The sequence below is a fragment of the Anabas testudineus genome, chromosome 22, assembly GCF_900324465.2.
Source record: "Anabas testudineus chromosome 22, fAnaTes1.2, whole genome shotgun sequence".
Classification (NCBI taxonomy): Eukaryota; Metazoa; Chordata; class Actinopteri; order Anabantiformes; family Anabantidae; genus Anabas; species Anabas testudineus.
This window is the reverse complement of record NC_046630.1, coordinates 8,547,247-8,570,901: the sequence shown is the minus strand read 5'-3', so window position 1 is coordinate 8,570,901 and position 23,655 is coordinate 8,547,247. Positions and strand designations below refer to the sequence as shown.

At 43.1% G+C, this 23,655-nt stretch overlaps 1 protein-coding gene across 5 annotated transcripts in view; it reads left to right on the top strand.

Annotated features, from left to right (window-relative positions):
* Positions 1-1,668: 1,668 nt before the first annotated feature.
* The window catches only part of meis2a (Meis homeobox 2a), a 77,037-nt gene continuing 55,050 nt past the window's right edge, over positions 1,669-23,655 (top strand). For 3 of the 5 annotated variants that reach the window (XM_026339918.1, XM_026339917.1, XM_026339920.1), the window contains exons 1-7: positions 1,669-2,523; positions 3,011-3,237; positions 4,738-4,879; positions 5,141-5,191; positions 5,601-5,651; positions 6,159-6,308; positions 14,426-14,540. In XM_026339918.1, the coding sequence (XP_026195703.1) occupies positions 2,512-2,523; positions 3,011-3,237; positions 4,738-4,879; positions 5,141-5,191; positions 5,601-5,651; positions 6,159-6,308; positions 14,426-14,540 (748 nt within the window). In that variant the 5' untranslated portion in view covers positions 1,669-2,511. The remainder of the gene's footprint in view (positions 2,524-3,010; positions 3,238-4,737; positions 4,880-5,140; positions 5,192-5,600; positions 5,652-6,158; positions 6,309-14,425; positions 14,541-23,655) is intronic. The other 2 variants (XM_026339919.1, XM_026339921.1) reach the window with 1 other exon arrangement.

The following is a 23,655-nucleotide window of genomic DNA, read 5'->3' as shown; positions in this document are numbered from 1 at the left end:
ACACGCATAATTAGCCTCTGTTATTTTCACACGCTCTTCGGGTGTTTACATCACTCTCCTCGGGGGTAAATCACATATTTCCACAATAAATGCGCAAAAATGACGGTAAACTCGCGAGCTTCTAGAAGAATGTATATTTAAAAATTCATTCGAGCGTCAGGAGCTTAGCACTTCCTGTACTGTGCGCTTTAATGGGAGATTAAGCGTGCATATGAAAATATATGCATTTTATCTTGATTTTTTTAATGGTCCAGCCTCAAAACTTTCCCTTTATTGCGCCGTGTAAGGACGCGCGTTCACAACAAAAGCGATACATACAGTATAAGGTTTATGCTACTTACCATAGATGTCCAAAGGAAGAGGATGAAAAAAAAAGTCAAGCGTTAGTGAACAAGGCAGTGTGAAAGATAGTATTTAGCTTATGAAAATATCAGTCTTCAATAGCAGAGTCTGCCGGGCTGGTTGTGTTTACAGAGTGCAGGAGAGACTTGGAGACGGTGAATGCCTTGGCTCTCTGCGCACCGCTCTGCAGCTCCTTCCCGGGGTATAGCACGTTGAAATGTCCACACAGCCGTTTGTCAAACCCTGCAGTCCTACACTTCCCACCCCCCTTTATGCCAACAAACATAACTGTTGTCACGGTTTCATTTATTAAATCTGTTTTCCTTAAAAAACAAAACAAAAAAAAAAAAAACAAAAAAAAAAACAACAACAACAAAAAAGCTATTTCTGAAACCAACTCCGAGCAACTCTGCTTGCTGTTTTGTTTGTTGGGAGAGTTTATTGACCCTCCAACGGTAGCCACAGCCCATCTCCCTGTGCTTGTCTACCTTAATCCTAACCTGTGAATAATTAATTTCCACCATCAAAAATGTCACGGAGCCATAAATGGAGCCTTTATGTGAGAACCTATCAATACAGCCATGATACCATATTAGCATTGATGGAGCTTAATATTAGAGGGAATAGATGGCCTGCTTCTGTTTTGTGCGTAAAAGTGTTCAGACTCCAAAAAGGGCTCCACTGCAATCGATGGCCGGAGCGTTGCTCCTCCTCTAAACTTCAATCTCCTCACATGATTGATGATCTTGGGGAGCTTTGATAATTGACTACTCTGAGGTAAGGCACAGATTTCTATCAAGAGAGGCGATTGGACGAAAGAAACATACAAAATTACTTTCTCCACAGAAGCTTTTTTCCTCTTGGAAAAGTTCATTGTGGACTTAGAGGGGTGCTGCATGTCGCTTCATTCGCTTAAAAAGACCAGAACGATAATTAGCTGTAAGATTAGTAGGTATTACTGAGATATTACGTAGGCACACAGGCTTATAACCACAAAACAGATAACAAGTAAGCGTCATGCTCATATGTTAAACTCAGCATTCCCGAGATATTCTAGTATCTTTCAGTGAATATGCCCTATAATCTTTTGCTTCTATTCAATGACTGCAACGATGCATAAAAGTTTCAATATTTACATTTATCTTGTGTCAATCTACTGTTGAACCGTGCGTAAAAGTGTCGTGCGTAACTGTTTTTTATTTATTCCAAATCATAATCTGTGCGGTTAAGTTGAGAGTGGAGTTTTAGCGTTGGGTTTTATTTAACTCAGAGCCGTGCAGCCTAAGTGTTCGCGCTGATAAACCCTCCTCACTCAGCCGTTTCTGCTTTTTCTTAGGACTCTTCTCGGCGAAAAGGAATTGGGTGGGAGTTGGAGCTGCGTTGGATTGGTTTTACCCCCAGTGTGGATTTGAAGCCGTCCCTTTGCCTCGCATATACTCTGCATATCACAAGATTTGGTCTCTCCTCTCTCTTTTCTGGAGCTGCTGTAGGACTGGCTATGGCCACCACTACTTCCGGGATCCGTCATTTCATTCGCCCACCGCTCAGCGCTGCGAACTGACTCTGTTTCTATAAGCAAGCTAGCAGCCAACCTGCCAACACTCGCTGACACTCACTCATCTCAGTCTCGCCAGATAGACGAAATACCTACAGGGGAAAGAAAGGGAAGATCTGAATCGCAGTCTGTTAATTTCTACAGCTTTTTTTTTCTTTTTTTCTTTTTTACAGTGATAATAAAACAAGATAGCGATCTGGAGGCATTAAAGGAGACGCGGACTTGCGGGATGAAAACGGACTAAAAAGATTCGTCCTTCTCTTGAACATCATCGCCAACCGTCATTCATTCATTACCTTGACAACCTCTGGCTTTGATTGACAGCTGGAGTGGCAAAAAGCCATGAGACACGACAGTTTAGTTACATGCAGGTTGTTGATGGGCCGATTGTAACCTTCACTTTGGCGCATTTTTTCTTTTTTTTTCCGAGGAAAGAGGGAAAACAAGAAAAATTGCAAAACTCCCTGATGCTACGGTTTCAACTGACCCACACTGGCGAATAGGAGAATTCGCAAAGTTGGTTGAAAAGGGAATCTTGCTACTAAATCACTTTCTAACCGGGACTGGGATATTAAATATACGACAGATTCAGGAGTTTATTGGAGCGCAGCCTGATGGCGCAAAGGGTAGGTTTTAAATCTCCTACACGTACCTGTTCAAATCCACTGTAGGGAGGCCCTCGAATTGGTAACCCTCTTGTCGTGTGGTGGCAAATTTACAAAGTATTCCTATCCAAGCCACTATATTTGACATTTTTGCAGCGCCCTTTCTCTTCAAGCAAAGTGACAGCCCCTGCTTTTACCGACAGCCTCCACGACAGTCGTGGAGCAGTTTCACAGGAGACTCCAAACTAATTCGCTCTTTTTCACCAACCAAACTCTCTGTCGGGGATCACACCTAAGTTAGAATGTTTCTGGTAATGACAAACCCGTTTAACAGATTCAATATGTGCCACTTTTCTGTCCTGGATGCGGCGCATTTGCACAGCAACAACTTATTAGTTTCTCATTTGCGTGTATTCAAAATGAGACGGCATGGTTTTTCGTACTTTTTCACGTTTGTTTAACAAGTAGCCGGACAGCCCGCTGACTTTTGCTCTGATTTTATTCTCAGTACGATGAGCTGGCCCATTACGGTGGGATGGACGGTGTCCCGACGTCGATGTACGGGGACCCGCATGCTCCCCGGCCGCTTCCCCAGGTCCACCACCTGAACCACGGACCGCCGCTGCACGCCAGCCAGCACTACGGAGCCCACGCTCCCCATCCAAACGTTATGCCCACCAGCATGGGCTCTGCTGTCAACGACGTTTTAAAGAGGGATAAAGATCAAATTTATGGGTAAGGTTTCCACGGATCAGCGTGCATGCATGTGTTTTCCAAAGTTTTCAGCTTTTCTCTTAAGTTGGTTTTGTTGGAGTTTTCTCTCCAAGCGGCCACGTTTTAATGGTGTTTTTGTGCAGGATCGACCGCAGGTTCTGGAGCTCTATTGTTGGTCAGGGGAGTTTTGTTGATGTGTAATTTTATACGCATTGTAGAAGGCATCGTCAAGCCTGCAGTGAGAAGAAGCCTTGAGCTTGAAATATGAGCTATGAAATAATATGGAAGCTCTCCGTGCAGAGTCCAAGCCTGAAAGTCACAATAAAAAAAGTAGTTTCAGCATAATTAACAATTATTCTACGTTGTGCAGGCTGCTTTAATATTACAGCCCACAGCCTCGACTCGTTTAAACGTCCTCATTGCTGCCTGCAAACCCGTGGACGTTTTCAAATGTTGTTTGCAGTAACACACACACACACAGCGCGTCACGACGCAGCCCGTGTTTTTATAATTCTACTTTTTTGTCAGATTATGGTCAAACAATGGCACAAAGCGTGTTTGGACGTCGTTAGTGATGATTACAGAACTTTAGAAATGTTTTCAGATATTTCCTCCCTGATACTCGTACACAGCCCGTGCTGTAATCCACAGTGGATCATTCTAATCTGGGATGTAGACCAAATCCACTTCATCTCTTTTAGTCAGGTTTTCATGTCCGCAGCAGAGAGTTCACCTTTATTTTTAGGCTGACATGAATCTAAATGATATCAATTAAGAAGCTGATGCCAGTTTTCAGGTGTTAAGTGTTGAAATAGCCGCCTCCAAAATTGTAATTTAGTTTTATGAAAATTATGTTGCTCATGTTCACCGTGATGTTACATTTTACCTGCTTTTTTAATCACCTCTGTTTAATCTATAATCTATTAGGGAGGAAATATGAAAGTGGCTGGTGCCTCAGTGTGGCTTTAATGTAACTCAACAAAATTATTATATTTATTTTTAAGTTATTTTTTCAGGCACTATAATTAAAATCCAGAAAATGCTGCTCATCAGTGTTGCGTGTGTCAGTCTTGTTTTTATGGAGTTTTGTCGACTTCTCGGCCGTTTCCAGTTTGCACTGCAAGAAATGTCAGTTTCAACAAGTCGATTAATATCACACCGACTCGAAAGTTGCTCGTTTTCCTCAAATCGAAGAGCTGAAATGTTCCAGATGCCTATTTAGTCTTGACAGCTTCAACCAGCTGCTAAAAGACTGATCTTAAACCCTGATATATTGTTTTAGTCGCTGTCTGCCTTCCTTTAAGATGTGGCCCACTTGCAGTAAGAGTTGTGTGTAGAAGCTACACAGCTGGAATAAAGTCAAATGGTTTCACGCAAACGTGATAATATTTTATTTGCTTTGAGAAAATCAAGACTTTTGGAGCCAGTGTGCGTAAAGAAATGACAGACAGATATTTTTTGCAGTGGGCTTAGTGGAGCCGCCGTGCTGCTTGTACTCAGGCTGTGTTTCCCCTCTTGCAGTCACCCTTTATTCCCACTGCTCGCACTGGTTTTTGAGAAGTGCGAGCTGGCGACGTGTACTCCGAGGGAGCCCGGCGTAGCAGGCGGCGATGTCTGCTCCTCAGACTCCTTCAATGAGGACATTGCAGTCTTTGCCAAACAGGTCAAAATTTTCTAAACATTCAAAGAAATATAATTTTGGGAGGTTGCACACAGTTTGCTGTCTTGCTTCATCATTTACTCCAACACAAACTTCCCCCCCTTTTGCTCCCATCAAGTTAAAGTGTGTGTTCTCTGCTAAATTTCTCATGCACACAAATGTTGGATCATTTATGAAATTTGCCAGTTGCACTATCAGGTTTCAATCCATTTTGTTTTTTTTTTTTTACTAAACTAACTTTGACATTTTGCTGTATTATTTTAGGTCCGAGCAGAAAAACCTTTATTTTCATCAAATCCAGAGTTGGACAATTTGGTAAGCGCGCACTCTGACCTCTGCCTCTCACCACTCACCGCCTCGGTGCGGTTGCGCTCTGCCTTGTCTTGGGATACTCTGGAGTGTCCGCCTCATCAAACAGTAAATACACGAACATATGATTTAAACTTCCGCACAGATGTCAGAGGAGTTCTGAAGTGGAGCTGTGCGACCACAGTTGCCGCTCTCATTGTTCCGTTTTCTCATCTAACTGACCCAAGTGACCAGTGTGTCATGACTTAGCATGTTAGACTGACATGCAGCTTTCTGCTTTATGAGTAAAAAAAAAAACAATCACATTTGGCTACAGTGCACTCCATAGTGTTAAGACGGGCGGATCAAGTGTAAAATTATCTGTGGTATATATAAATATTGTGATATAAATTGTGCTCATTTTCTTCTGCTCCAGATGATACAAGCCATACAAGTATTACGGTTTCACCTCTTGGAATTAGAAAAGGTAAATATTATCCTATACATCTTGATGTTTTAAGTTCCTTTCACCTGTGCAGCTTGTATTTTATTATAATTATATTTTATATTTTTTAAATACACTGTGCTATGAGCACATTTAAATGCAGTGAGAGACATGCTCAGCGTTTTTCCATTTTCCTAAAACACGCTTCTTCATTTAGTGAATATTGATGACACTTATTGGAGCCTTTTTTGTTTTTTTTTGTTTTTTTTTTTTGCTCACGTTGCTCACTGTTATTGATCCGCAGATTTGGTTTCAGCTGGTCATTATTTCGCCAGCAATGCTGTTTATTTTATTTATTTATTTTTCTTTTGGTCGTTCAACTTGTTGCTTCAGTCTCTGGAGAATAATAAGCACTGCAACAATTTCACTATTGTTTCCTCGCCGCCGATAATGCGCCTTAATTGGAGTTATTCTTGGACTGGCTGAAGCGTTTCCCCATCCTGAAAAAAGCCATTTTCTTCCTTTTTTGTCCCCCCCCCCCTTATCCAGGTCCACGAGCTCTGCGACAATTTTTGCCATCGGTACATCAGTTGTTTGAAAGGAAAAATGCCAATAGATCTAGTTATTGACGAACGGGATGGCAGCTCCAAATCAGATCACGAAGAACTCTCGGGATCATCGACTAACCTTGCAGATCACGTAAGTAACACAACCTTTATCGTATTCATAACATGCAATGTGCTGCTTCTTGTGCGTGTCTGCTGGTGTAATAGAATATCTGAGTCGATAGAAGTTAAAAAAAAAAAAAGAGTGCAAATGAATAAGCGTTCATTTTTGTAATGGTCGAGCTTGTTTGTTGCTTCTCATAACTTTTAGGCTACTTATCCTCTGCTGTGCGTGTGTGCGTGTGTGTGTGTGTGTGTGTGTGCGTGCGTGTGTGTGACCCTGCTGTGCCATCAGTAAATAGAGCATGCTCTGTTCTGCAAGGAAAATCTGCCGATCGATGTTCTGAGGTCATAAGCTAGATGTGATACAATAGACTGAGTTATTGTTTTAGTCTTTTGATTAGGGGCAGCCATGTGTGCATAATGCGTCCGTGCTTGCTTGTGTGTGTGTGTGTGTGTGTGTGTGCTGGAGGTTTGAGTGGGTGTGCGTGTGCGTGCGTGTATGTGTGTGTGTGTGTGTAAATCGCTGCTGTGCGTTACGGAGAGTTGCACGCTGGAACAAAAAAAAAAAAAAAAAAAAAAAACGTGTGGCAATTATCTGTTACGCAGGTTTAACATTAAAGCAGGGCATCAACGGTAAGCTGCAGCTTCAGGCCAATATTTGAAAAGAAAAAGGGCTTTATGTTTGAGGCTGTGGGAGCTGGCTGTGGCCTGTGCGTAAAGCTGTGAATTTTGCTGCAGAGGTGGAGAGGAGAGTGGTAGCCTATTGAAATAGATCTCAGAGCTAAAGGCTTACCATCAATGTCAAGTTCACAAGGCATATGATGGTTCGTCTGGAGGCCTTCCATTGCTGTTGATGTTAATGTGTTTAATTGTTTCGTATTGATTGCCGTGTGGTTTGCTCTGCAGTGGCTTTCCCCCTTCTGCTCCCATTTTATGGCTGGAGGCTCCATAATGCTGAATTCAATTATATGCACCTGAAGTACAGTAGCTTTAAATTTGAAGATCGATTCCCTGGTTTAAATCGTGCATTTTCGGTGTAATAAACACAGTCTCTCATTGTTATATGGATTGAGCTGACAGTTGGATTATTGAGTTGATATCTAGGGATGATTGCTCCTTACTCAGGTCTGTGATGAAGCTAATGTTTTGGTGAGAAATAAAAAAAAAAAAAAAAAACAGCGGCTATTGCAACTAAGTGACTAGTTAATATCTGCGCAGCACAAGGCCAAGCCTATTAGGAATTAAAGTAGATTTAAGTGTTATGCAAAGTCAGTGCGCGACATCTGTTGGGTCTGGCTATAGGCCTAATAGCGGTGGATTCTCCCCTTTTGAAAGCCCGTCGCCTTCACGGGGGACACGCAGCGCGCTGCACACGCTGAATTCAAACGCAATTAGGCAGAAGATGCCGGTGTTGGTTTGAGAAACGGTCAAAACGGCAATATTATGGTCCTCCAACACAAGTGTAGAAATGAGGCATGCTGTTGTTTATATTGCAGAGATTAGATAAACTAGCCTGTTTAGTTTCGTGGCAGATGGTTGATACTCAAGCCAATTTCCAATGGTGTCTCCACTGCTCAGACACCAGCTTTGTCATCAGTCCACTTGTGAGAAATATTTTGATAATTAGAAAATTAGATATGCCAATAAAGCAAATCAGGAGCAGCAATAAACAAGGGAGGTTGTATGACAAGCCATTCATCTTGGAGTCATTTGGACTGACCACCTCATTAGGTGTTTAGTTTTGAAGGATTTATTTCACTTCTGTGGCACCAGTGAACTTTTGCTCACAGCAAAAACCTGACTGCAGGGCTGAATCTGACAAAAGCAGAAGGGAGTTTGTTTTTTTTCGTTGTTTGGTTTTAGAGCTGTGTCTGAGCTGAGAAGTGATTTAAAAAAAAAAAAAAAGTGGCCCCCGAACTATCCACACTCCACTTTACAGTATAAATAAGATCCCAGTGCTTAATCTTTGTGCACTGTGTGTGAACATGTGTGCTCCTCGTGATGCTAGAAAATAAAATCTACTCAAACTATTCAGGTGAACACATGTAGAAAAATACATTTGGCTGCAAACCTGCTCCACTGTGTGGATGGCAACTCCTGCCCTACTTGTCTTGCTTTATTTCTTTTATTTATTCATTTGTACTTGGCTGTATTTTATTATTAATTTCTGTCCTCGCTTTTCATTCAGGAGAGGAAGGCAGTTTGGTAGTTAGATATGCTAATTTATTTAGGTAGGATTTCTCACGTCCATTTTTCTTTGCTTTGATATGCATTTTTAATATATAGCCCAGGGCTACATCTCATTTGGTGAAAGTTGGTTTTTCTGGAGTTGATGAGGCTCTTCACTGTGAAGGAGGCAGACCGTTGAGCTTGTCTTTGTGTATGTGTGTGTGTGTGTGTGTGTCTCCTTCCTTCTCGACCTCTTTCTCTTTCCCCCTTCTCCCCTCTCTGTACCTGACAGTAGAGGATAATAAGCACAGTTTTATTTACACTTGAATGCAGCATTGTCTTAGAGATGATTGGATTACGGTGTAGTGAGAGCGGGATGAGGCCTCGCTCACACTGTTGATTTCCTTTTTTTTGCTTCCTTCCCTTCATCTCAACCATGTAGCCCACCCAAGGCTTCCTAACTCAGTACCCCTCGTCAGATCAACCCCATGCTATTGAAAAGAAAGAAAGGAAAACAAAGTTGTATTACATATAAAGGGCGAAAACAGAGGGCTGTAGATTTGTAAGCGGTGGCTGCAGTGTGTTGTGCGTATTTGTGCGTGTATGAGTGCTTGCCAGTGTTTTTTTTTATGTCTTTTAATTAATGAATAAAATTTCTGTCTCTTCTGTGCTACATCCAATTAGGGAGGCAAATAGAATTAACAGTGTCTGAATATTATCTGTTCTAATGAATTAGCTTTTGTGTCTTCTCTTGCTATTGTGCCGCTTCTTCATTCAAGCTTACTTATTAACAGAAGGCTTTTCACTTCCTCTATGCATGTGCATTGCACGCTTTGGTCTTTTTTCCATTTTTGCATAGTTCAAGATTGGTTATATAGAAATTTGGTAGGATTTGCAGGACTCAGCGCTTCATTTTAGAGAGCTTTCCTCAGGGAGTGATAGTAATTCCCATAGGGGTTATGGTGTAGCTTATCTTGACTCTGCATGGCTAGGAAGGCAAAACGGGAAAAAAAAAAGACCTTTCTGTTTACATTAGATTCTCTGGTGCAGGCTCTTGGAGTAGACCATTGGTCAGATAGGGTGATGTCACAGGTTCAGTAAAGTAAAGCAATAGTTCATGTTGTACCCATGCAGTGATTTACTGTGTGTATGAGTGGAGCTGGGAGCTCAGTAATATCCTGTTTCTGTATGCCACTGTGCACACTGCAGCCCGTATACAGTCCTCTGCCTTCACTTTGCCTGTGGACAGCGAGCCCTCGGGCCGAGCCGGCCTGCTGAACCGTGGAATTTCTCCGTTTTGGAGGTGTTCTAATTCAACTAGCATTGTTCTCCTCAGGGACTGACGATGTTTGAATCCCCCCCCCCCCCTTTTTTCTCGTGAAAACAGTGCATCGTTGACTTGGACCACTCTGCCTGTTTCACACAATTGTTTTGTGATGGTGGGATGTCTGGCCTTACATTTCCTATTTGATTAGTGTTCAGAAGCAGGCTCCTGTTGGCAGGCATATCTAATCATAGCTACCGTGGCTGGAGAGAGGCTCACTTGTTGCATCTCCCACACTCCCTTTCCACTAACTGCATGAAAGCTGTAAATGACGGCAATGATAAACAGTTACTCAGCAGTCATTTAAGAATCACAAGATTCATGCACTATATATTTATATTGGGATAAATACAACATATACAGTTAATGACAGTGCAGAAATATACTTGCATACTGATTGGAAAGCCCATTTTAAGTTATTTGTTATGAGGAATAAATGAAAGCAGAATTATCTATAATGACTTGTCTGTTTTATATTTATGTCATTTCATATTTTGGATGTGTCATTTTCACATCTGCCAAACAGATGAATAACAATAGCGGTGACATATTTTGTATTTAATCTCTTCTTTTTGAAGACGCATTTGTACACGCCATGTGCCATTCACCACATAAAAAAATGCTTTCGCCTCAGAGAAAGTTTTCAAGCATAAATACAATCAGTCAATCCTTCATGTCTGTTTAAACATGCTGCGGTGAATTATTAGCTGGTAAATTAAGGAGTTTTTATATTTAGGATAATTGAGGGTGTTGTAAATACTCAGCTGTTCAGTGAAGGTGCACCTACTCTTTTCAAAAGCTTCTGTATATAATTACGCACTCAACCCAACAAAAATGTGTGAGCAGTTTTTCTCTGTTTACGCCATGTGGCAAGATGTGTCTTGAAATATCAGCCTGCTTTATGATTTACGGTTCTGCGTGTTCCTGGTGTGTCAGCGATTCTGTACAGCATGGGATCCCTGTAGCTGCTCCTCGCAGTGGCAGTACGACATACACGTAAACACACACGCCTAATGGTTCTCTGTGTACCTTACGCTGCTACTACGCCAACAGATTTCTTGCCTTTCCCCTCCAGGTTCCTGGGGAATTTGAGGGAAATTCAATGATGCTTCTAAATCAATTTTATTTGAAATTCCTAGGGATGTAGGCAGAGTGCAGGGAGGGAAGTGAGATTGTGCCAGGCAGGTGTTTGTAAATGAGAAACAGGGGACGGGAGCAGAGGAGACGACAGCATTCTCCTGCTCTCCTGTGGTCTGGCTGCCCTACAAGCCTTTCTCCCCATATTGTCTCCTGGTTTTATATTAATTACAACTTGTATTATCAGTCGCCAGTTGCTAACCCCAGCAAATAGAAAAGGCAGCCCCTAGAGACTACGCTTTTGTATCTTATTCTCTATCTTGTCCTGTTGTGTTTGTGTGTGTGTGTGTGTGTGTGTTCCTGCACATGTATGTGTGTTTGCTTGCTGGCGTTCTCCTCCTCCTCCTGGTAACACTGCTCTTTAACACAATTAGTGAAGAGCATGGAGTGAACCATGTTTGACTCCTAATTACGCCCAGCTTTAGGGAATAGTCACACGGGCTCGAGGCCTTTCTTTCTTCTTTCGCTTCATCCGCTGTTGTTGTTTTTTTTGAGCATTCCCTGTGTAGGTTGAAGAAGAGTGTTTGGGTGACATGATTTTTTTTTATAAGTTGTTTGAACTTTATCAGACCCTAGGGGGTTGTGACAGAATGGTTTTGTGTGTTTGTGTTTGTGTTGCGCAGTGTCTGATGATGCACCCTCCGCGGCTCAGAAAGGCCCACTAAATTATTCATGGGGAGGAAAGGCTGTTGCCTTTGTCGCCTTGCTGAACGTGGAAAGTTAACACTCCTGCTTGGATATTTGTTGTCTCGTTTTGCAGGCAGGGTTATGAATGAGAGGCGACTTTCAGGTGTTAAAAAAGACAAGTGTGCGCTTCATTAAAAATATCTACTGCATATGCACTTGTCCTAGTAGCCACTGTATTATTATTATCAGGTCATTTAAAGTGCTGCAGTCTGCTTTTTGCCCTACAAGAACCGAACTAACAAAGCTTTATCTATAACCTAGCATGCAGGCCCATTAAACCCATAGGGTAGCAAATCAAAGCAAAATATCATTCCCTTTAACACCATTAGCTGAGGTGTCTTTGAATTTAATTTAGTGCCAGTACCATTAAAAATGACACATTACTCTGCAATGATAGCTAAATTAAGTCCTATCGATTCAGCTGTTGCATTAAAATCGTGCTGTGGCCATAGCTGGCAAGTGTTAGAGAGAGAGAGGACAAGGGAGAGTGTGAGAGCAGCGAGCATAGTTTTTTCAAGTCTGTCTCGCATCTCGCCAGCAGTGGGTGTCTCGTTGTGAGGAAGTAGAACCCAGTCATTTTCTTCTCTTGGAACAACAACAGCCCGTTTGGAGTGCACTGATCCCAGCTCTGTTTAAGGACATTATGTGCTCTGGGAATCTAGGATTTTTACCCCTCTGTGTTCATTACCTCCATGTTCCACGAGACAAAGACTAAATTAAAGTGTGTGAGGAGGTTGATAGGTTTTTGCACACTGGTGCTGGCGCAGGCTGTGTTGAGTAAAACAGAAAATTACTATAACAACAGAGCTTGTTCGTGTGAAGTATACCATGTGTTGATCAGTGGCTCACAGAATGCACACATCACAATCACCCAGCCCTCTCAGAGCAGGGACACTTTGCATCCGCGTATTCTGGCGGACTAAAACCAATGCGTGGGCTATTGTTCCCCCTGTCTTCTTACCCCTCTTCGGAGTAATTCTCCGAGCTCTTTATCTGATTGCCATCCGGTGAACAGCTGACGCTGAGAGGGCCTTGAGTGGAGCGGAGGGTCTGAAGGGCCTTGTGTGTTTCTGTCTGCTGTTTTCAGCTCAGAGCTGTTTGAGAAAACAGCCCTCCTTCCCCCCAAAACTTAGCAGATAAAAGGGCCCCGCTTACAGGCATAGCAGCAGCCTCGCCTCTGCAGCAGAACAAGCAGTAGCACATCAGGACTGCGCACCCAGGGGAGCTTAGCAGCCGCTTGTCTTATAGCCCCTGTTTCCCTGCAAACTTCCACTAGTCTCCAGGCTCTATCCTGTCTATCCTCCTCCAGTACAGCTCACTCTGACTGGGGCACCAAAGCAGGCAGGCTCCTGTCTGGCGGGAGCTGAGGGAAACGAACATCAGGAACACTACTGAAGTAATACAAAATGGTAAAAACGGTCTCTTTCTTGGAATATTCTGTGGCATGTACATGTTCCTTTCGTATGTATACACGTGTGCTTGTGTGTGTTTGGGCAAGGAAAAGAAGAAACCCATAGCGGGAACTGAGAAGTGGGTTGAGGTTTGTGGGAAGCCTTGGTGCAGGCCTGTGTTTGTTTGGCTTGGGTTCTGCTCAAGGCACTGCTCTTCTCGGGCCCCAGACAACACTGGGCTTATATTTGCCAACATTTTGTCATCGTGTTAAGGTGACATGTTAAATTGGGAAAGACTTGCTAAGGGTTGTGCGAGCTCTGAAGCTGTATTAACTCTGTGTGTGAGACACTGTGTGGAGTGTATATTTGATTGGCTGTGTGTTTGCAGGCCTCGGTGTAGTAAATGACGTGATTGGTTTGTCCCTCTCTTGCCTGAATGACAGAGGAAATTCCACCTCTAGCCTGCCTTCATGTGGAACTGATAAAGCCTTTCCTGTACAGTAGAAAATCCTGTTTCCCTGTGTGCCCCGACAGGCAGTGGGAATGATCAGGAAAGAGAAAATGAAACGTAGTCGGAGGGAAGAAGAAAAAAGTCATCTTGAAAGCTATGAATTTGTTTATGGACGTTTCTTTGAAGTTAGCCAGCTGAGCCTTAACACTTTTTTTCCAGCATGTTTGTATATATAAAACTGAGTATGTGCGCATGTGTGTTTATGCTTCTTGCTCTATTATGTCATTAGCATGTGTGCATAAGTGTAATTCTGCAAGCCTCAGTGGGCGTGTGTGTATGTCAGCGTGGGCGTGGACACATTTTTGGCAGATTAGCAGGAGAATCACTGTCATATCTTATTTTCATTTCTGACAGTGGTAATGATTAATGGTGGCTGTGGTGTGTTTGGACCTTTTACCTCTATATTTCTCACTTGACACGGAAGTCTCAATTCGTTATGGCATAAACGAACTCCACTGGGCTCTGCCATATGTGTTTAGACAATTACTCACAAGTACTTCACTTGCAACATTCAAAATCAAACGCCACATTAACAGTGCTGTGTTTTGCTCTCATGCATTAATGAAGCACTTTGATTACAGTGTTTTGACTTATTGCCAGCTGCTTTAGTGCATTAGTTTCTTTCTATTCATCTATGATAATAGTGGCATCGTTCATTGTCTGCTAGCTGGAAAATAGGCAGTGGAGCTCTTCTCCTTGCCAGGAGAATGTAAGCACGCCAAGGGCCCTCACAGCGCCTGTAAACTCTTATAGATGTCACTCTCACATTTCCATCATACTCATGCAGTCTCTCTCTCTTTCTGTTTCTCTTCCTCCTCCCCTTCTCCTCCTTCCTGCTCTCTCTGCTCCTGTTTTGTGGTTTGGACTGGGGATTGTGGATGGATGCACGGATGGATCCCACGCTCACTTTCTCTCTTTTCAAACCTCAGAACCCAGCTTCCTGGAGAGACCACGATGACGCCACCTCCACACACTCAGCCGGCACACCGGGGCCCTCCAGCGGGGGACATGCTTCACAGAGCGGTGACAATAGCAGTGAACAAGGTGAGCCAGCACAAAAAATGGGCATGCACATGCACGCAAGCTGACACACACATGCATCCACTTGTGCGCTCAAACAGTAATATGTAAACATAGATAGATAAAGGCACAGATCCATGTAGGACATATAGTATTAATCATTATGCATGGGTCGACTTGCCAACACTTCAATTTAACCCTGTCTAATGTGAGATGTGCAGTGAATAGATGGCACCTCTCTCTTTACACATACATTTGAGCCTCACCTTTTCCACATTGGATTATCCTGTTTTTTGACTGGCGTCCATGTAATCACACCTAAAAATGAACCCGCTTATCCACTGTTACACACACATGCATATAAAAGCAACAGCCACTGTAATACCACATCCAGTAAAAAGGGTTTCCAAAATGTTGCTATTTAGAGAGCTGAACAAAAGCGGGTGATTAATGGTATATTTCTGCCAGTTCTTGCTTGCATTCAAACCATATTAACTTTGCTCACACAACAGCCCCTTATAACGTCTCAGTGAGCCTTGTTTTATCTTGTTCTCGACCTGCCAAACAATAATAATACATTTCAAAACAAATGTATTGGAATTTATTAAAGATAGTGTGTGTAAGTCACACTTATCCACCTTTTATTTTTGTCATGGTACAATTTTGACAACTAATCAAAGCACGAGCTACTAGTTGAAATTAAAGTTGACACCAAATATCAATACATTGTGGAGATTAAATTGTTTATCAAATGCAGCTGCTGCGTGAACTAAGGCATCCTCTGATGAGCTATCTGCCTTTTTTTTCTTGTCCTCTTTGGTTTGAATACAGCAAGATTTCCTTTCAGTGTCAGTAGTGTGGGTGTGTATCTTTGTGGGTCTTTTTCTGTATTTGTGTGAGCACTCTAGCAGCGTCCGGGGTTTTGCATGAAATTTCATCACATCGTCTACACACACACAAACACGCTCAGACGCTCAGACGCACACTTACACCGGCTCTCTCACAGAGTGCCGCAGCTTGCTGTGTCCGTTCAAGGCTATCGCTTTGCCAATAAGCAATCAAATGTATCGATGGGATGTGTGCCTGTGGTGGGACTGCTTAAATCATCTTCTCCTCTTTAGACAGAAGCAGTAGTTGCAGCTTCTTAACCATTACTGACCACAGGCTGAGGGCCACAGCAGACCTCTGTGGTTGCCTGTGTCAGCACTAGTTGGATCACAGGTTGTTGTCAGGGTAGTTGAAGAAGGGAACACACTGATGGATAGGCTTTCCCTAAACAACAGGATGTGTCTGCCTAAACATGTTGAAGGAATTGTTAATATTAATGTGACGTATAGTTGATCTCAATAGGGATAATTGCCTTTTTGTATTGTAAAAAAAAAAAAAAAAGAATTAGTTGTAGGTGTAATGATATTAGTTGGCACAGTGCTTCATAGCAGGTCAGAGACAACGTAGACAGAGAGGAGTTTCTGTGCTCACTTTTAAACTGCACTGTTAGATGAGGACTGCAGGAACAATAGAGAGAGAGGGGAGATGAGAGAAAGAAATGCACTGCCTATTGATTATCTTACACACATAAGTACAAGTGACCTGTAATCCACAGAGCACTTATCGACTCCTCTCCCCACCGTATCCAGTAACAGCGGATCAATATGGGCCAAAGACAGTTACGGTATAGGACCATGCACTGGGCCAAGACAGACTTGGACTAGATCGAGGCCAGAGTCTGACCTACACTGAAGAGCGCTAAATGCTCGATCCACCGGCTCAAAAGCTTCATAGTAAAAACAAAGTAGACTGCATTTAACAAACGAAGGGATTTAAAAGAGTTCAAAAGAGGAGACACGGAAGTACAGAGGTAAAAGAGTAGAGAAGGTGAAAAAGAAGGCAAAGCGAGAAAAAGGGAAAAGAGAGAGAGGGCAGCTGATTTAATGGTCTAATGAGGCCGTCCTCCAGCCAGTTGTTTTGTGTGAGGCATGCTCTGACCTTTCGCTCCGCTCGGGAGCCCCGCCGCCTCATTTTTCACATTCTTGCAATTACGTTAACGCTTGAAGCGCTCGCTGACTCCCGACTCTGGCCCTTCCATTCTGACAGAGCCTTCCCTCCCCAGCCTCTCCACCTTTCCCTCCTCTCCTCCAACTTCACTCCACGCATGAACTCGCCTCCTATCTCAATACATTTCCACATAAAATTTGTAGTCCACACTCTCAAGTCCGCAGAGAAAATATGAAATGTGTGCTTCACTTCAGTAATGGGGTCTTTAACAGCTTGGCCCCTGTTAAAAGGGGTGACAATGTGGATCAGTTGAGGAAGACAGAATAGATGGGAGAGAGTGAGAGAGAGGAGGAGAGGCAGAAAGAGTGCATAAGACCCACTGTGCTTGTGGCTTCAGCTGCCAAGAAAAACATCAACATCTCCCCTGTTGAAAGGTGTGTTGTTTGTGTGCTGTGAAAAACATTTACCTTGAAAATTGATGCAGAAGCATCGATGAATTGAATCTATTGCTCCAGTTCATTTCTCCCAGAAATCATGAAGCATTTTTTTAAGTGGCCGAGTCAAACTGTCCCAAAGAACAAAAAGTTTTTAGTTGTTGTTTGTTCTTTCCCTGTGCCTTTAACCAGTGTTAGGGATCAGCAGTAGAGAAAAGTTCAGTATCCCTTTTTTTCCCAAAAAACATTATATGTGCATATCATACAGGACTCAAGACCATCTCTGTGAACATAATTTACTTCCGCTATCTCTGGCTTGTATCTCAGCACTGAGCATTGCTCTGAACTTGTGCCAAAAAACAATTTAACAAGTGCACAGATATGTATTGCCCCTCTTGTGGAATAATTTATTGTCAAGCAGTAAACCAAGGCGAAGCATGCTCATAGCTGTCAGTGAAATTGGCAGTTAAGGTTCTGACACACATGAAGAAAGTTTCAGCACGATACTCAGCTCTGCGCTCTCCCCAACCCTGCTCCTAACAGACATTTATTTTTCCTTTTCTCAGAATTTCCCTGCAAAAAAGCAAATATCAATTATCACCCTCAGGGCACATTTTGCACTTGCACTTACTGACTCTTAAAGAGTGACTCCCTATGTTCTGGCTAGATAAACAAACATCAGCAGTTAAAGTGAGACGGTTCAGAAGGTAACACACAATAACTTCATTGGCTCTGCTTGCACATCATTTTGATTAACAGTGCCCTGGAACTCCTCCAAGCTTATCTAGAAACATCAGAGACATCAGTTGCAGGGAGTTAAACTTGATGAATGTGCGTGCCTTAAGATAGCACTCGTTTCCAAGCAGGTGTCCGTAATATGCTAAACACCCAAAGTGCAATGGAGCAGTGTGATGAAATACTCTGCACATTTGCCCACACCAAACACAGTGGAGTCAAATGCACTCAATCATGAACTGTAAATCCTCAACACTGATTCAGCACGGTAGATAACGTTTTTCACAATTGCTGTATTTGCATAAGTGTGCGTATGTGTGTGTGTGTGTGCATTTACATGCCTTAGCTCCAGTCCACACTCATAATTATTAGCTTTGCATGTAGACCAAATCCACCTTGACATCTTGAGTGGTGAGCAAAAGGGCTTTTTGTACAATTCTACTGTAGATGGAAAAGGTTCAGCAGAAGAGAGGAGAAAGCATTTTGTACATTTTCTCAGCAATTGAACAATCCCCACACTCAGCGGATAGACAGACTCCCCAGAGAGACTGAGAGAGGCAAAGATGAGGGAGGGAGGAAGAGAGGGAGAGCTTGAGTGTTTGACTCCAAGGGAGCATGCTGCACTTGATGGTGTTGTGGTACATTTGTGTGTGTGTTTGTGTATTTGTATGCCCAGGGAGTGTGATGAGCTCCATTGGCCCTGGCCAGGGGCTTCACTCAGCATAGTCTTTGTGGCTGAACTCACCAAAGTGGGGGGTGGGGGTTATTCCTGCTGGGGACACGACTCACTGTGTCCACCAAGAGAGTGCCAGTGTGAACAAAGCCTGTTGAATCTGGCATTTGTCAGATTCCATTTGCCTTTTGGCTATGCCTTTTCTTTAGAGCTACGCCTAATGCGCAAGAAGAGCAAAAATTTAGAGAATGGAAACAAAGAATTAAAGATGTGACCACAAACAGCAAAAACACCACAGGATTTATTTACTAAATGTAAGATGGAAGTCCTGATGCATTTTAGTAGGCTATACTCCAGCTCTGGAGTGATAAGTGAGGTGTGTCTGTGTATATAAACTATATGGTGTGTATGTGTGTGTATGTGGGCATACATGTGCATGTGTTAGCTGGTTCCCTCTAAGTGCCTGTTAGAGTTTAATTTAGTGTAGTAATTAAAGCTGAACACTGGCCCATAAACAACAGATAAACAATAAAGCAGACCCAAGCCCTGCTGTTTCATGGCTCTCACTCCCAGCTGTTGGAGCACTGATAATTTTTACACAGTGCCCCCACCGCACCACAGCACAACGGCGAAGCAACAAAGGTGTGTGTGTGTGTGTGTGTGTGTATGTTGTAAATGTGTGAACTGGGATATTTCAGCGTGTGATAGATAACGGAGGCTGAACAAAAAGGCAAAAGAATACAGAAACGATGCTTTTGCCTTTTGTGTTCTCTATTCGACAGACAGTGAAGCAATAAAAAAGTGGACGAGGAGCAGTCTGGATCTGCAGCCACTTACAAAACTTCAATCACATAAACATTAAAACCAAGTGCAGTCATGATGTGTACACAACGTATAACTTGTAAAATCCTAGTGGCAATACCTCAAAAAGGAAAACAAGCCGACGATATACCTGTTTAATGAGGATAACAATGCTACAGAGTTTGTTAGTAAGCTTCTGTGTGCATTTTAGCCTTGTCACTACATGTCAGCTTCATGTTAGTCACGTGTCTGTTGTGAAAACAGTGCAGTATGTCTGTCTGATGGTTTGTTGGGAAGGGGTAGGGCCATTGTTGAAAGCCGAGAAGAGTTGTGGAGGGGGAGAAAACACGGTACGGAGGGGATACTTTCATGATCCCATTAGCATAAGAGAGGCTAAATTATTCATGTGGAGTGCTTTATCTATGGGGAAAAGTATAGTTAATGCACATAGTTTTAAAATGGATCTCCCCCTGCCTCTGCTCTAACACCAGATTCTTGCTGGATTCAGCATTCGCGGGCATTTACGGGAACGGCTGTCACTCTCCCCTGCGTACACACACATAGACATAGTACGAATTGGCATACGTGCACACTTGCTTAAGCGCTGCTGCACTTCGAGCTGTTTCAAGGGGCTCTGCTCTCAGGCTCATCTCCTCTCTCCCTCTCTCCATAAGTCCCCTTCTCATCTTCTCTCTCCCTCTCTTTCCATTTATTCCTCCATCTCTCTCTTTCTGCCGCCCCCCCCTCCCACTCTTGCTGTCTCCCTCACACTCCTGTCCTCACTCATCCCTCTCTGTCTCGCTCTCAGTACCGCAGACTACCTGGACCTCATCCAAAATGTGATTAAAGAGAATGATTAGCTCCCTCAGCTCCCTCCTTCCTTCCTCCTTTGCGCTCTCTCTTCCTATTTTCTGTCTCTGTCTTTCTTCTGGCCCCTGTGTTATGTTCTTAGAGTCTACAGATCATGAGAGGAAAAAACACATGAAAACAGTAAAAGAAAAGGAACTGTAAAAGGATGCGGACAGTCAGTAGGGTCTGCCCCACTTCCTGTGACAATCCTCTACCCACAACATCACCACCACTCTGTCCCTCTATCCACACTAAGCTGTCTTCACTCTGTTGTCTCCTTTCTACTCCTTCTCTCTTTCTCCCTTTCCCCTCTGCCTCAGGCCCTGGCTGGGGCCTGGTCCCTCTGGTCTATAATCATGAACAGGCCCCTTAGTGTGACCTGGCCCAATGCAGCCTGGCCTAGCTTGGCCAGGAATTGGGTCCCTACATAGCAGGAAAGACGCATTAACTGGATCGGCATAATGTGCAAACTAATGTTTGGAGAACATAGGGAACATATTACCCAGATTATTCTGACAGCAGCTGAGGAGAATGTCATTTTCGCCATTAAGGGAAAGCTTGAGGGAAAGCTTTTCTCCTTCTTTTCTTTTTCTGAGAAGGAGATGAAGGACAGTTTAGCAGGAGTTAGTTGTGCGTTATTAAAAAGCAGAAAGGAAACTGTTGCATGGAGGCAATCAAGATAGAACTACAGAAAAGGAGGGGAGTGACTTTTACTCTTTATACCCAAATGCTTGGGACCAAAAACAAAGACAGAGTGCAGCGCTTTTGTATCAGTTCATTATACAGTGGGTTTACACACCCATGTTCCATTTCTGATTACTCCAGTGCATGTGGTGATGATGAGGAGTGCACAGGGGTCTGATGTAATATGGTTAAAAGGGATTTGAGCGCGTGCCCCAAAGGGCATTTCCACGTCCATTAATGCTGCTGCTGCTGTATTTTCACAAGGATGACAGTGCTTTGGTTCTTTAAAGGAGAATGTTTTCCCAGGAAATTTTCTGTCTTGTTTCAACAGGCTAGCCTGAAGGGGGTCAGCCAAGAAGTCACCCTTAAGAGGTGATAATCCAATTGCTCTAGTCCTCACCAGATTTGTTTTCCCCTTGTCTGGCAGGGTGTTTGTGTGTGTTTACAGAGAGTGTAAGCGTGCGCGCGTGTGTGCGAATGTAATAGACATCGAATGGAAGGCAGAGGCAGCAAGATGCCACCAGTTTCTTCTGTGTCCAACCCCGGGCCCCATTTTAGATCAGAGAGAGGTTATGGAGGCCAAGTCTGTCAAAGGCACACCTGCAGGGAAACTCCAAAAACCCTGACTGCCAGCTTACACAGGCCCGTTTAAGGTGTGCTTATTTGGAGTTTAACCCTGACTTCAAATGTCCTTTCCCTCTCTCCCCCTTTGTGTTTGACCAATGGGCCTTGTGCTCTTTTACTTTCTTTCCTTTCTTCTGCCTCCCCTGGCTCTTTAATCTCTTCTACCACCCCCACCCTCCCAATACTCCTCCCCCTAATGTCCGAACCCCACATCACAGCAACGGTCCCTCCCAAAAGACAGCACATGGTTGAGTAGAGTGGCTTAGCAAGGCCAGCCGTAGCTTGTTCACTTGCTGTGTGGTTTTTCTCTTGTGTTAACTGGGGTTTACACACTGAAGCATATTTGGAACAGAGCAGAGCAACAATACCCTACAGGTAGTGCTTTAACCATGCTGCCACCGTCCAAGAGAGTGGGAGGATGATAAAGGAAGTGTGTTACAATCCAAGTTCTTGCTCTCTGCTGTTGATTTTCACGCGCACATCTTTCACGTTTATGCAAAGCTTTTGAGGGCATTATGCAAGATAAGCTTATTTTCTAGTCTGATTCCCACTCTAGTACATGCTTTAATGACTCTTAAAGCCAAGGGCTGCTTTTTTAGGCATAGCAGTCCCGTGGTCTCTCAGTTTCCATGTAGCCAGAGTGCTTTTTCCACACCTGATCACTTTTGTTCACCCATTTTATGGCTTTTTAGGGAGCAGGCGGAGGTGAGTGATTTGACAGTGGTTTGTGCCATAAGCCCTAATGTTTATTGGAAGCAAGCGTCTAATAATTTTTGATTACCCCAGAGGAGGTATTAGCCATGTTAGTCAGCAAGGATAATTTCTTATTTACATGCCCCAAGCAGTGAACACTCTGAAGGAACACTGGGGCTAAATGCGCAACAAAACGAATCAAACATGCCAAACGAGATGCTCCATCCTGGCTGGCTGCAGGGCTGAAGCTGAGAAAACCTTCATTATGCATTTACCATAATTCATTTAGAGGGTTATCAATTTGCAGAATACAGAGGAGATGTTTGGAGTGGGAAGCAAGAACACCATATCAAACGCAGGAAGAGAAAAAGGAACAAGGGAAAGCAAGATGAAAAGGAGTAAGATATTCAAGGATAGCTCAGTGCCTGGATTTTGAAAATGTTGTTCCAATTACACATTTTTCCATGTTCTGAGGCAGAACTTGCATGTTAAATGCTGCAATCGTTTCCCCTTTTACCAGTGTCACGCTCCGCCCCCTAAAAAAGCAGAAGCTGATTTCCCTTTAATGAAAGCTGTTTGGCTCAGGAATTCTCTTCTCCACATTTTGTGTTAAGATTGAGGCTACACAGAGAAGTTCTAGTTCAAATATTGTCTTTATGTTCATTTAGGTTTACTCTGTTTGGCCTCTGTCCTGCTTACTCAGTGGTATTTTCTATCAATCTCTTAGTGGATTTCAGGACAGTTTCTACATGTTTTCATTTTTTTCTCCTGGCAACACATAGTAAGCAAAGAAAAAGACCTTTTAAAGCATCTTTCCCTCTGCCATCAGGCAAGGATGACTAAGGCCCCATTAGAACAATTGGAGGAAACTTAGGGAGACAGGGAGTGTTTAAAAGAATGAAAGCAGCCAGAAAACACCACTTATCACCATCTTGCGATAACCAGTGCTTTCTTTCATTATCTAAACACAAAAACCTCCACCTTGGAAAAATTGCACTTACTTTATATCTTCATTCAAAAATAAAACAATGAAATCAGAGAGATAGAAAAAAGCAAGACAAAAAAGGAATAAAAAAACATTTAACAATTTCCAAAGTGAGGGGGAAAAGCTTCATTGTTTAGTACAAATGCTTACTCCCAGGGATCCAGTCCTTAGACAACTGAGTGTCTGCAGGAGACATCTGTGAAGCCTGACCTTGTGACCCTGGAAAGAATGCTCTTAAGGTGTGGGGAAAACTGCCTTTAATACTGCCTCATGGCCTACAGGACAGCCTAGCAGCAGCACAACAAACACAACCACCACAGAAAATAACAACAGTCAATGAAAAAAATGAGAATGAGGTGGAAAAAAAATGAGGCGAGCTAAAGAGAGCGGAGGAGAGCTGGTAAATGGAAAGAGAGTGAGGATTTAAGGAGTGAAAAGACTGGGGAAAGCAAAGGAATAGGAGAGAGACCAAGGGAGAAGTAGACATTAGAGGTAAATAACATGTAAAAAACAAAGAATTGAATTGTGCCTCACAGGACTGGCTGTCTTTTACTCTTTTGGCCATTTTTGGCCCATGAGATCATTTTCATCCTTTACGAGTCAAAAGGAAGCCCAGTTGAAAATCAAAGGTTACACAAGCCACAGCCCAAGCCCTCGGAGTGAGAG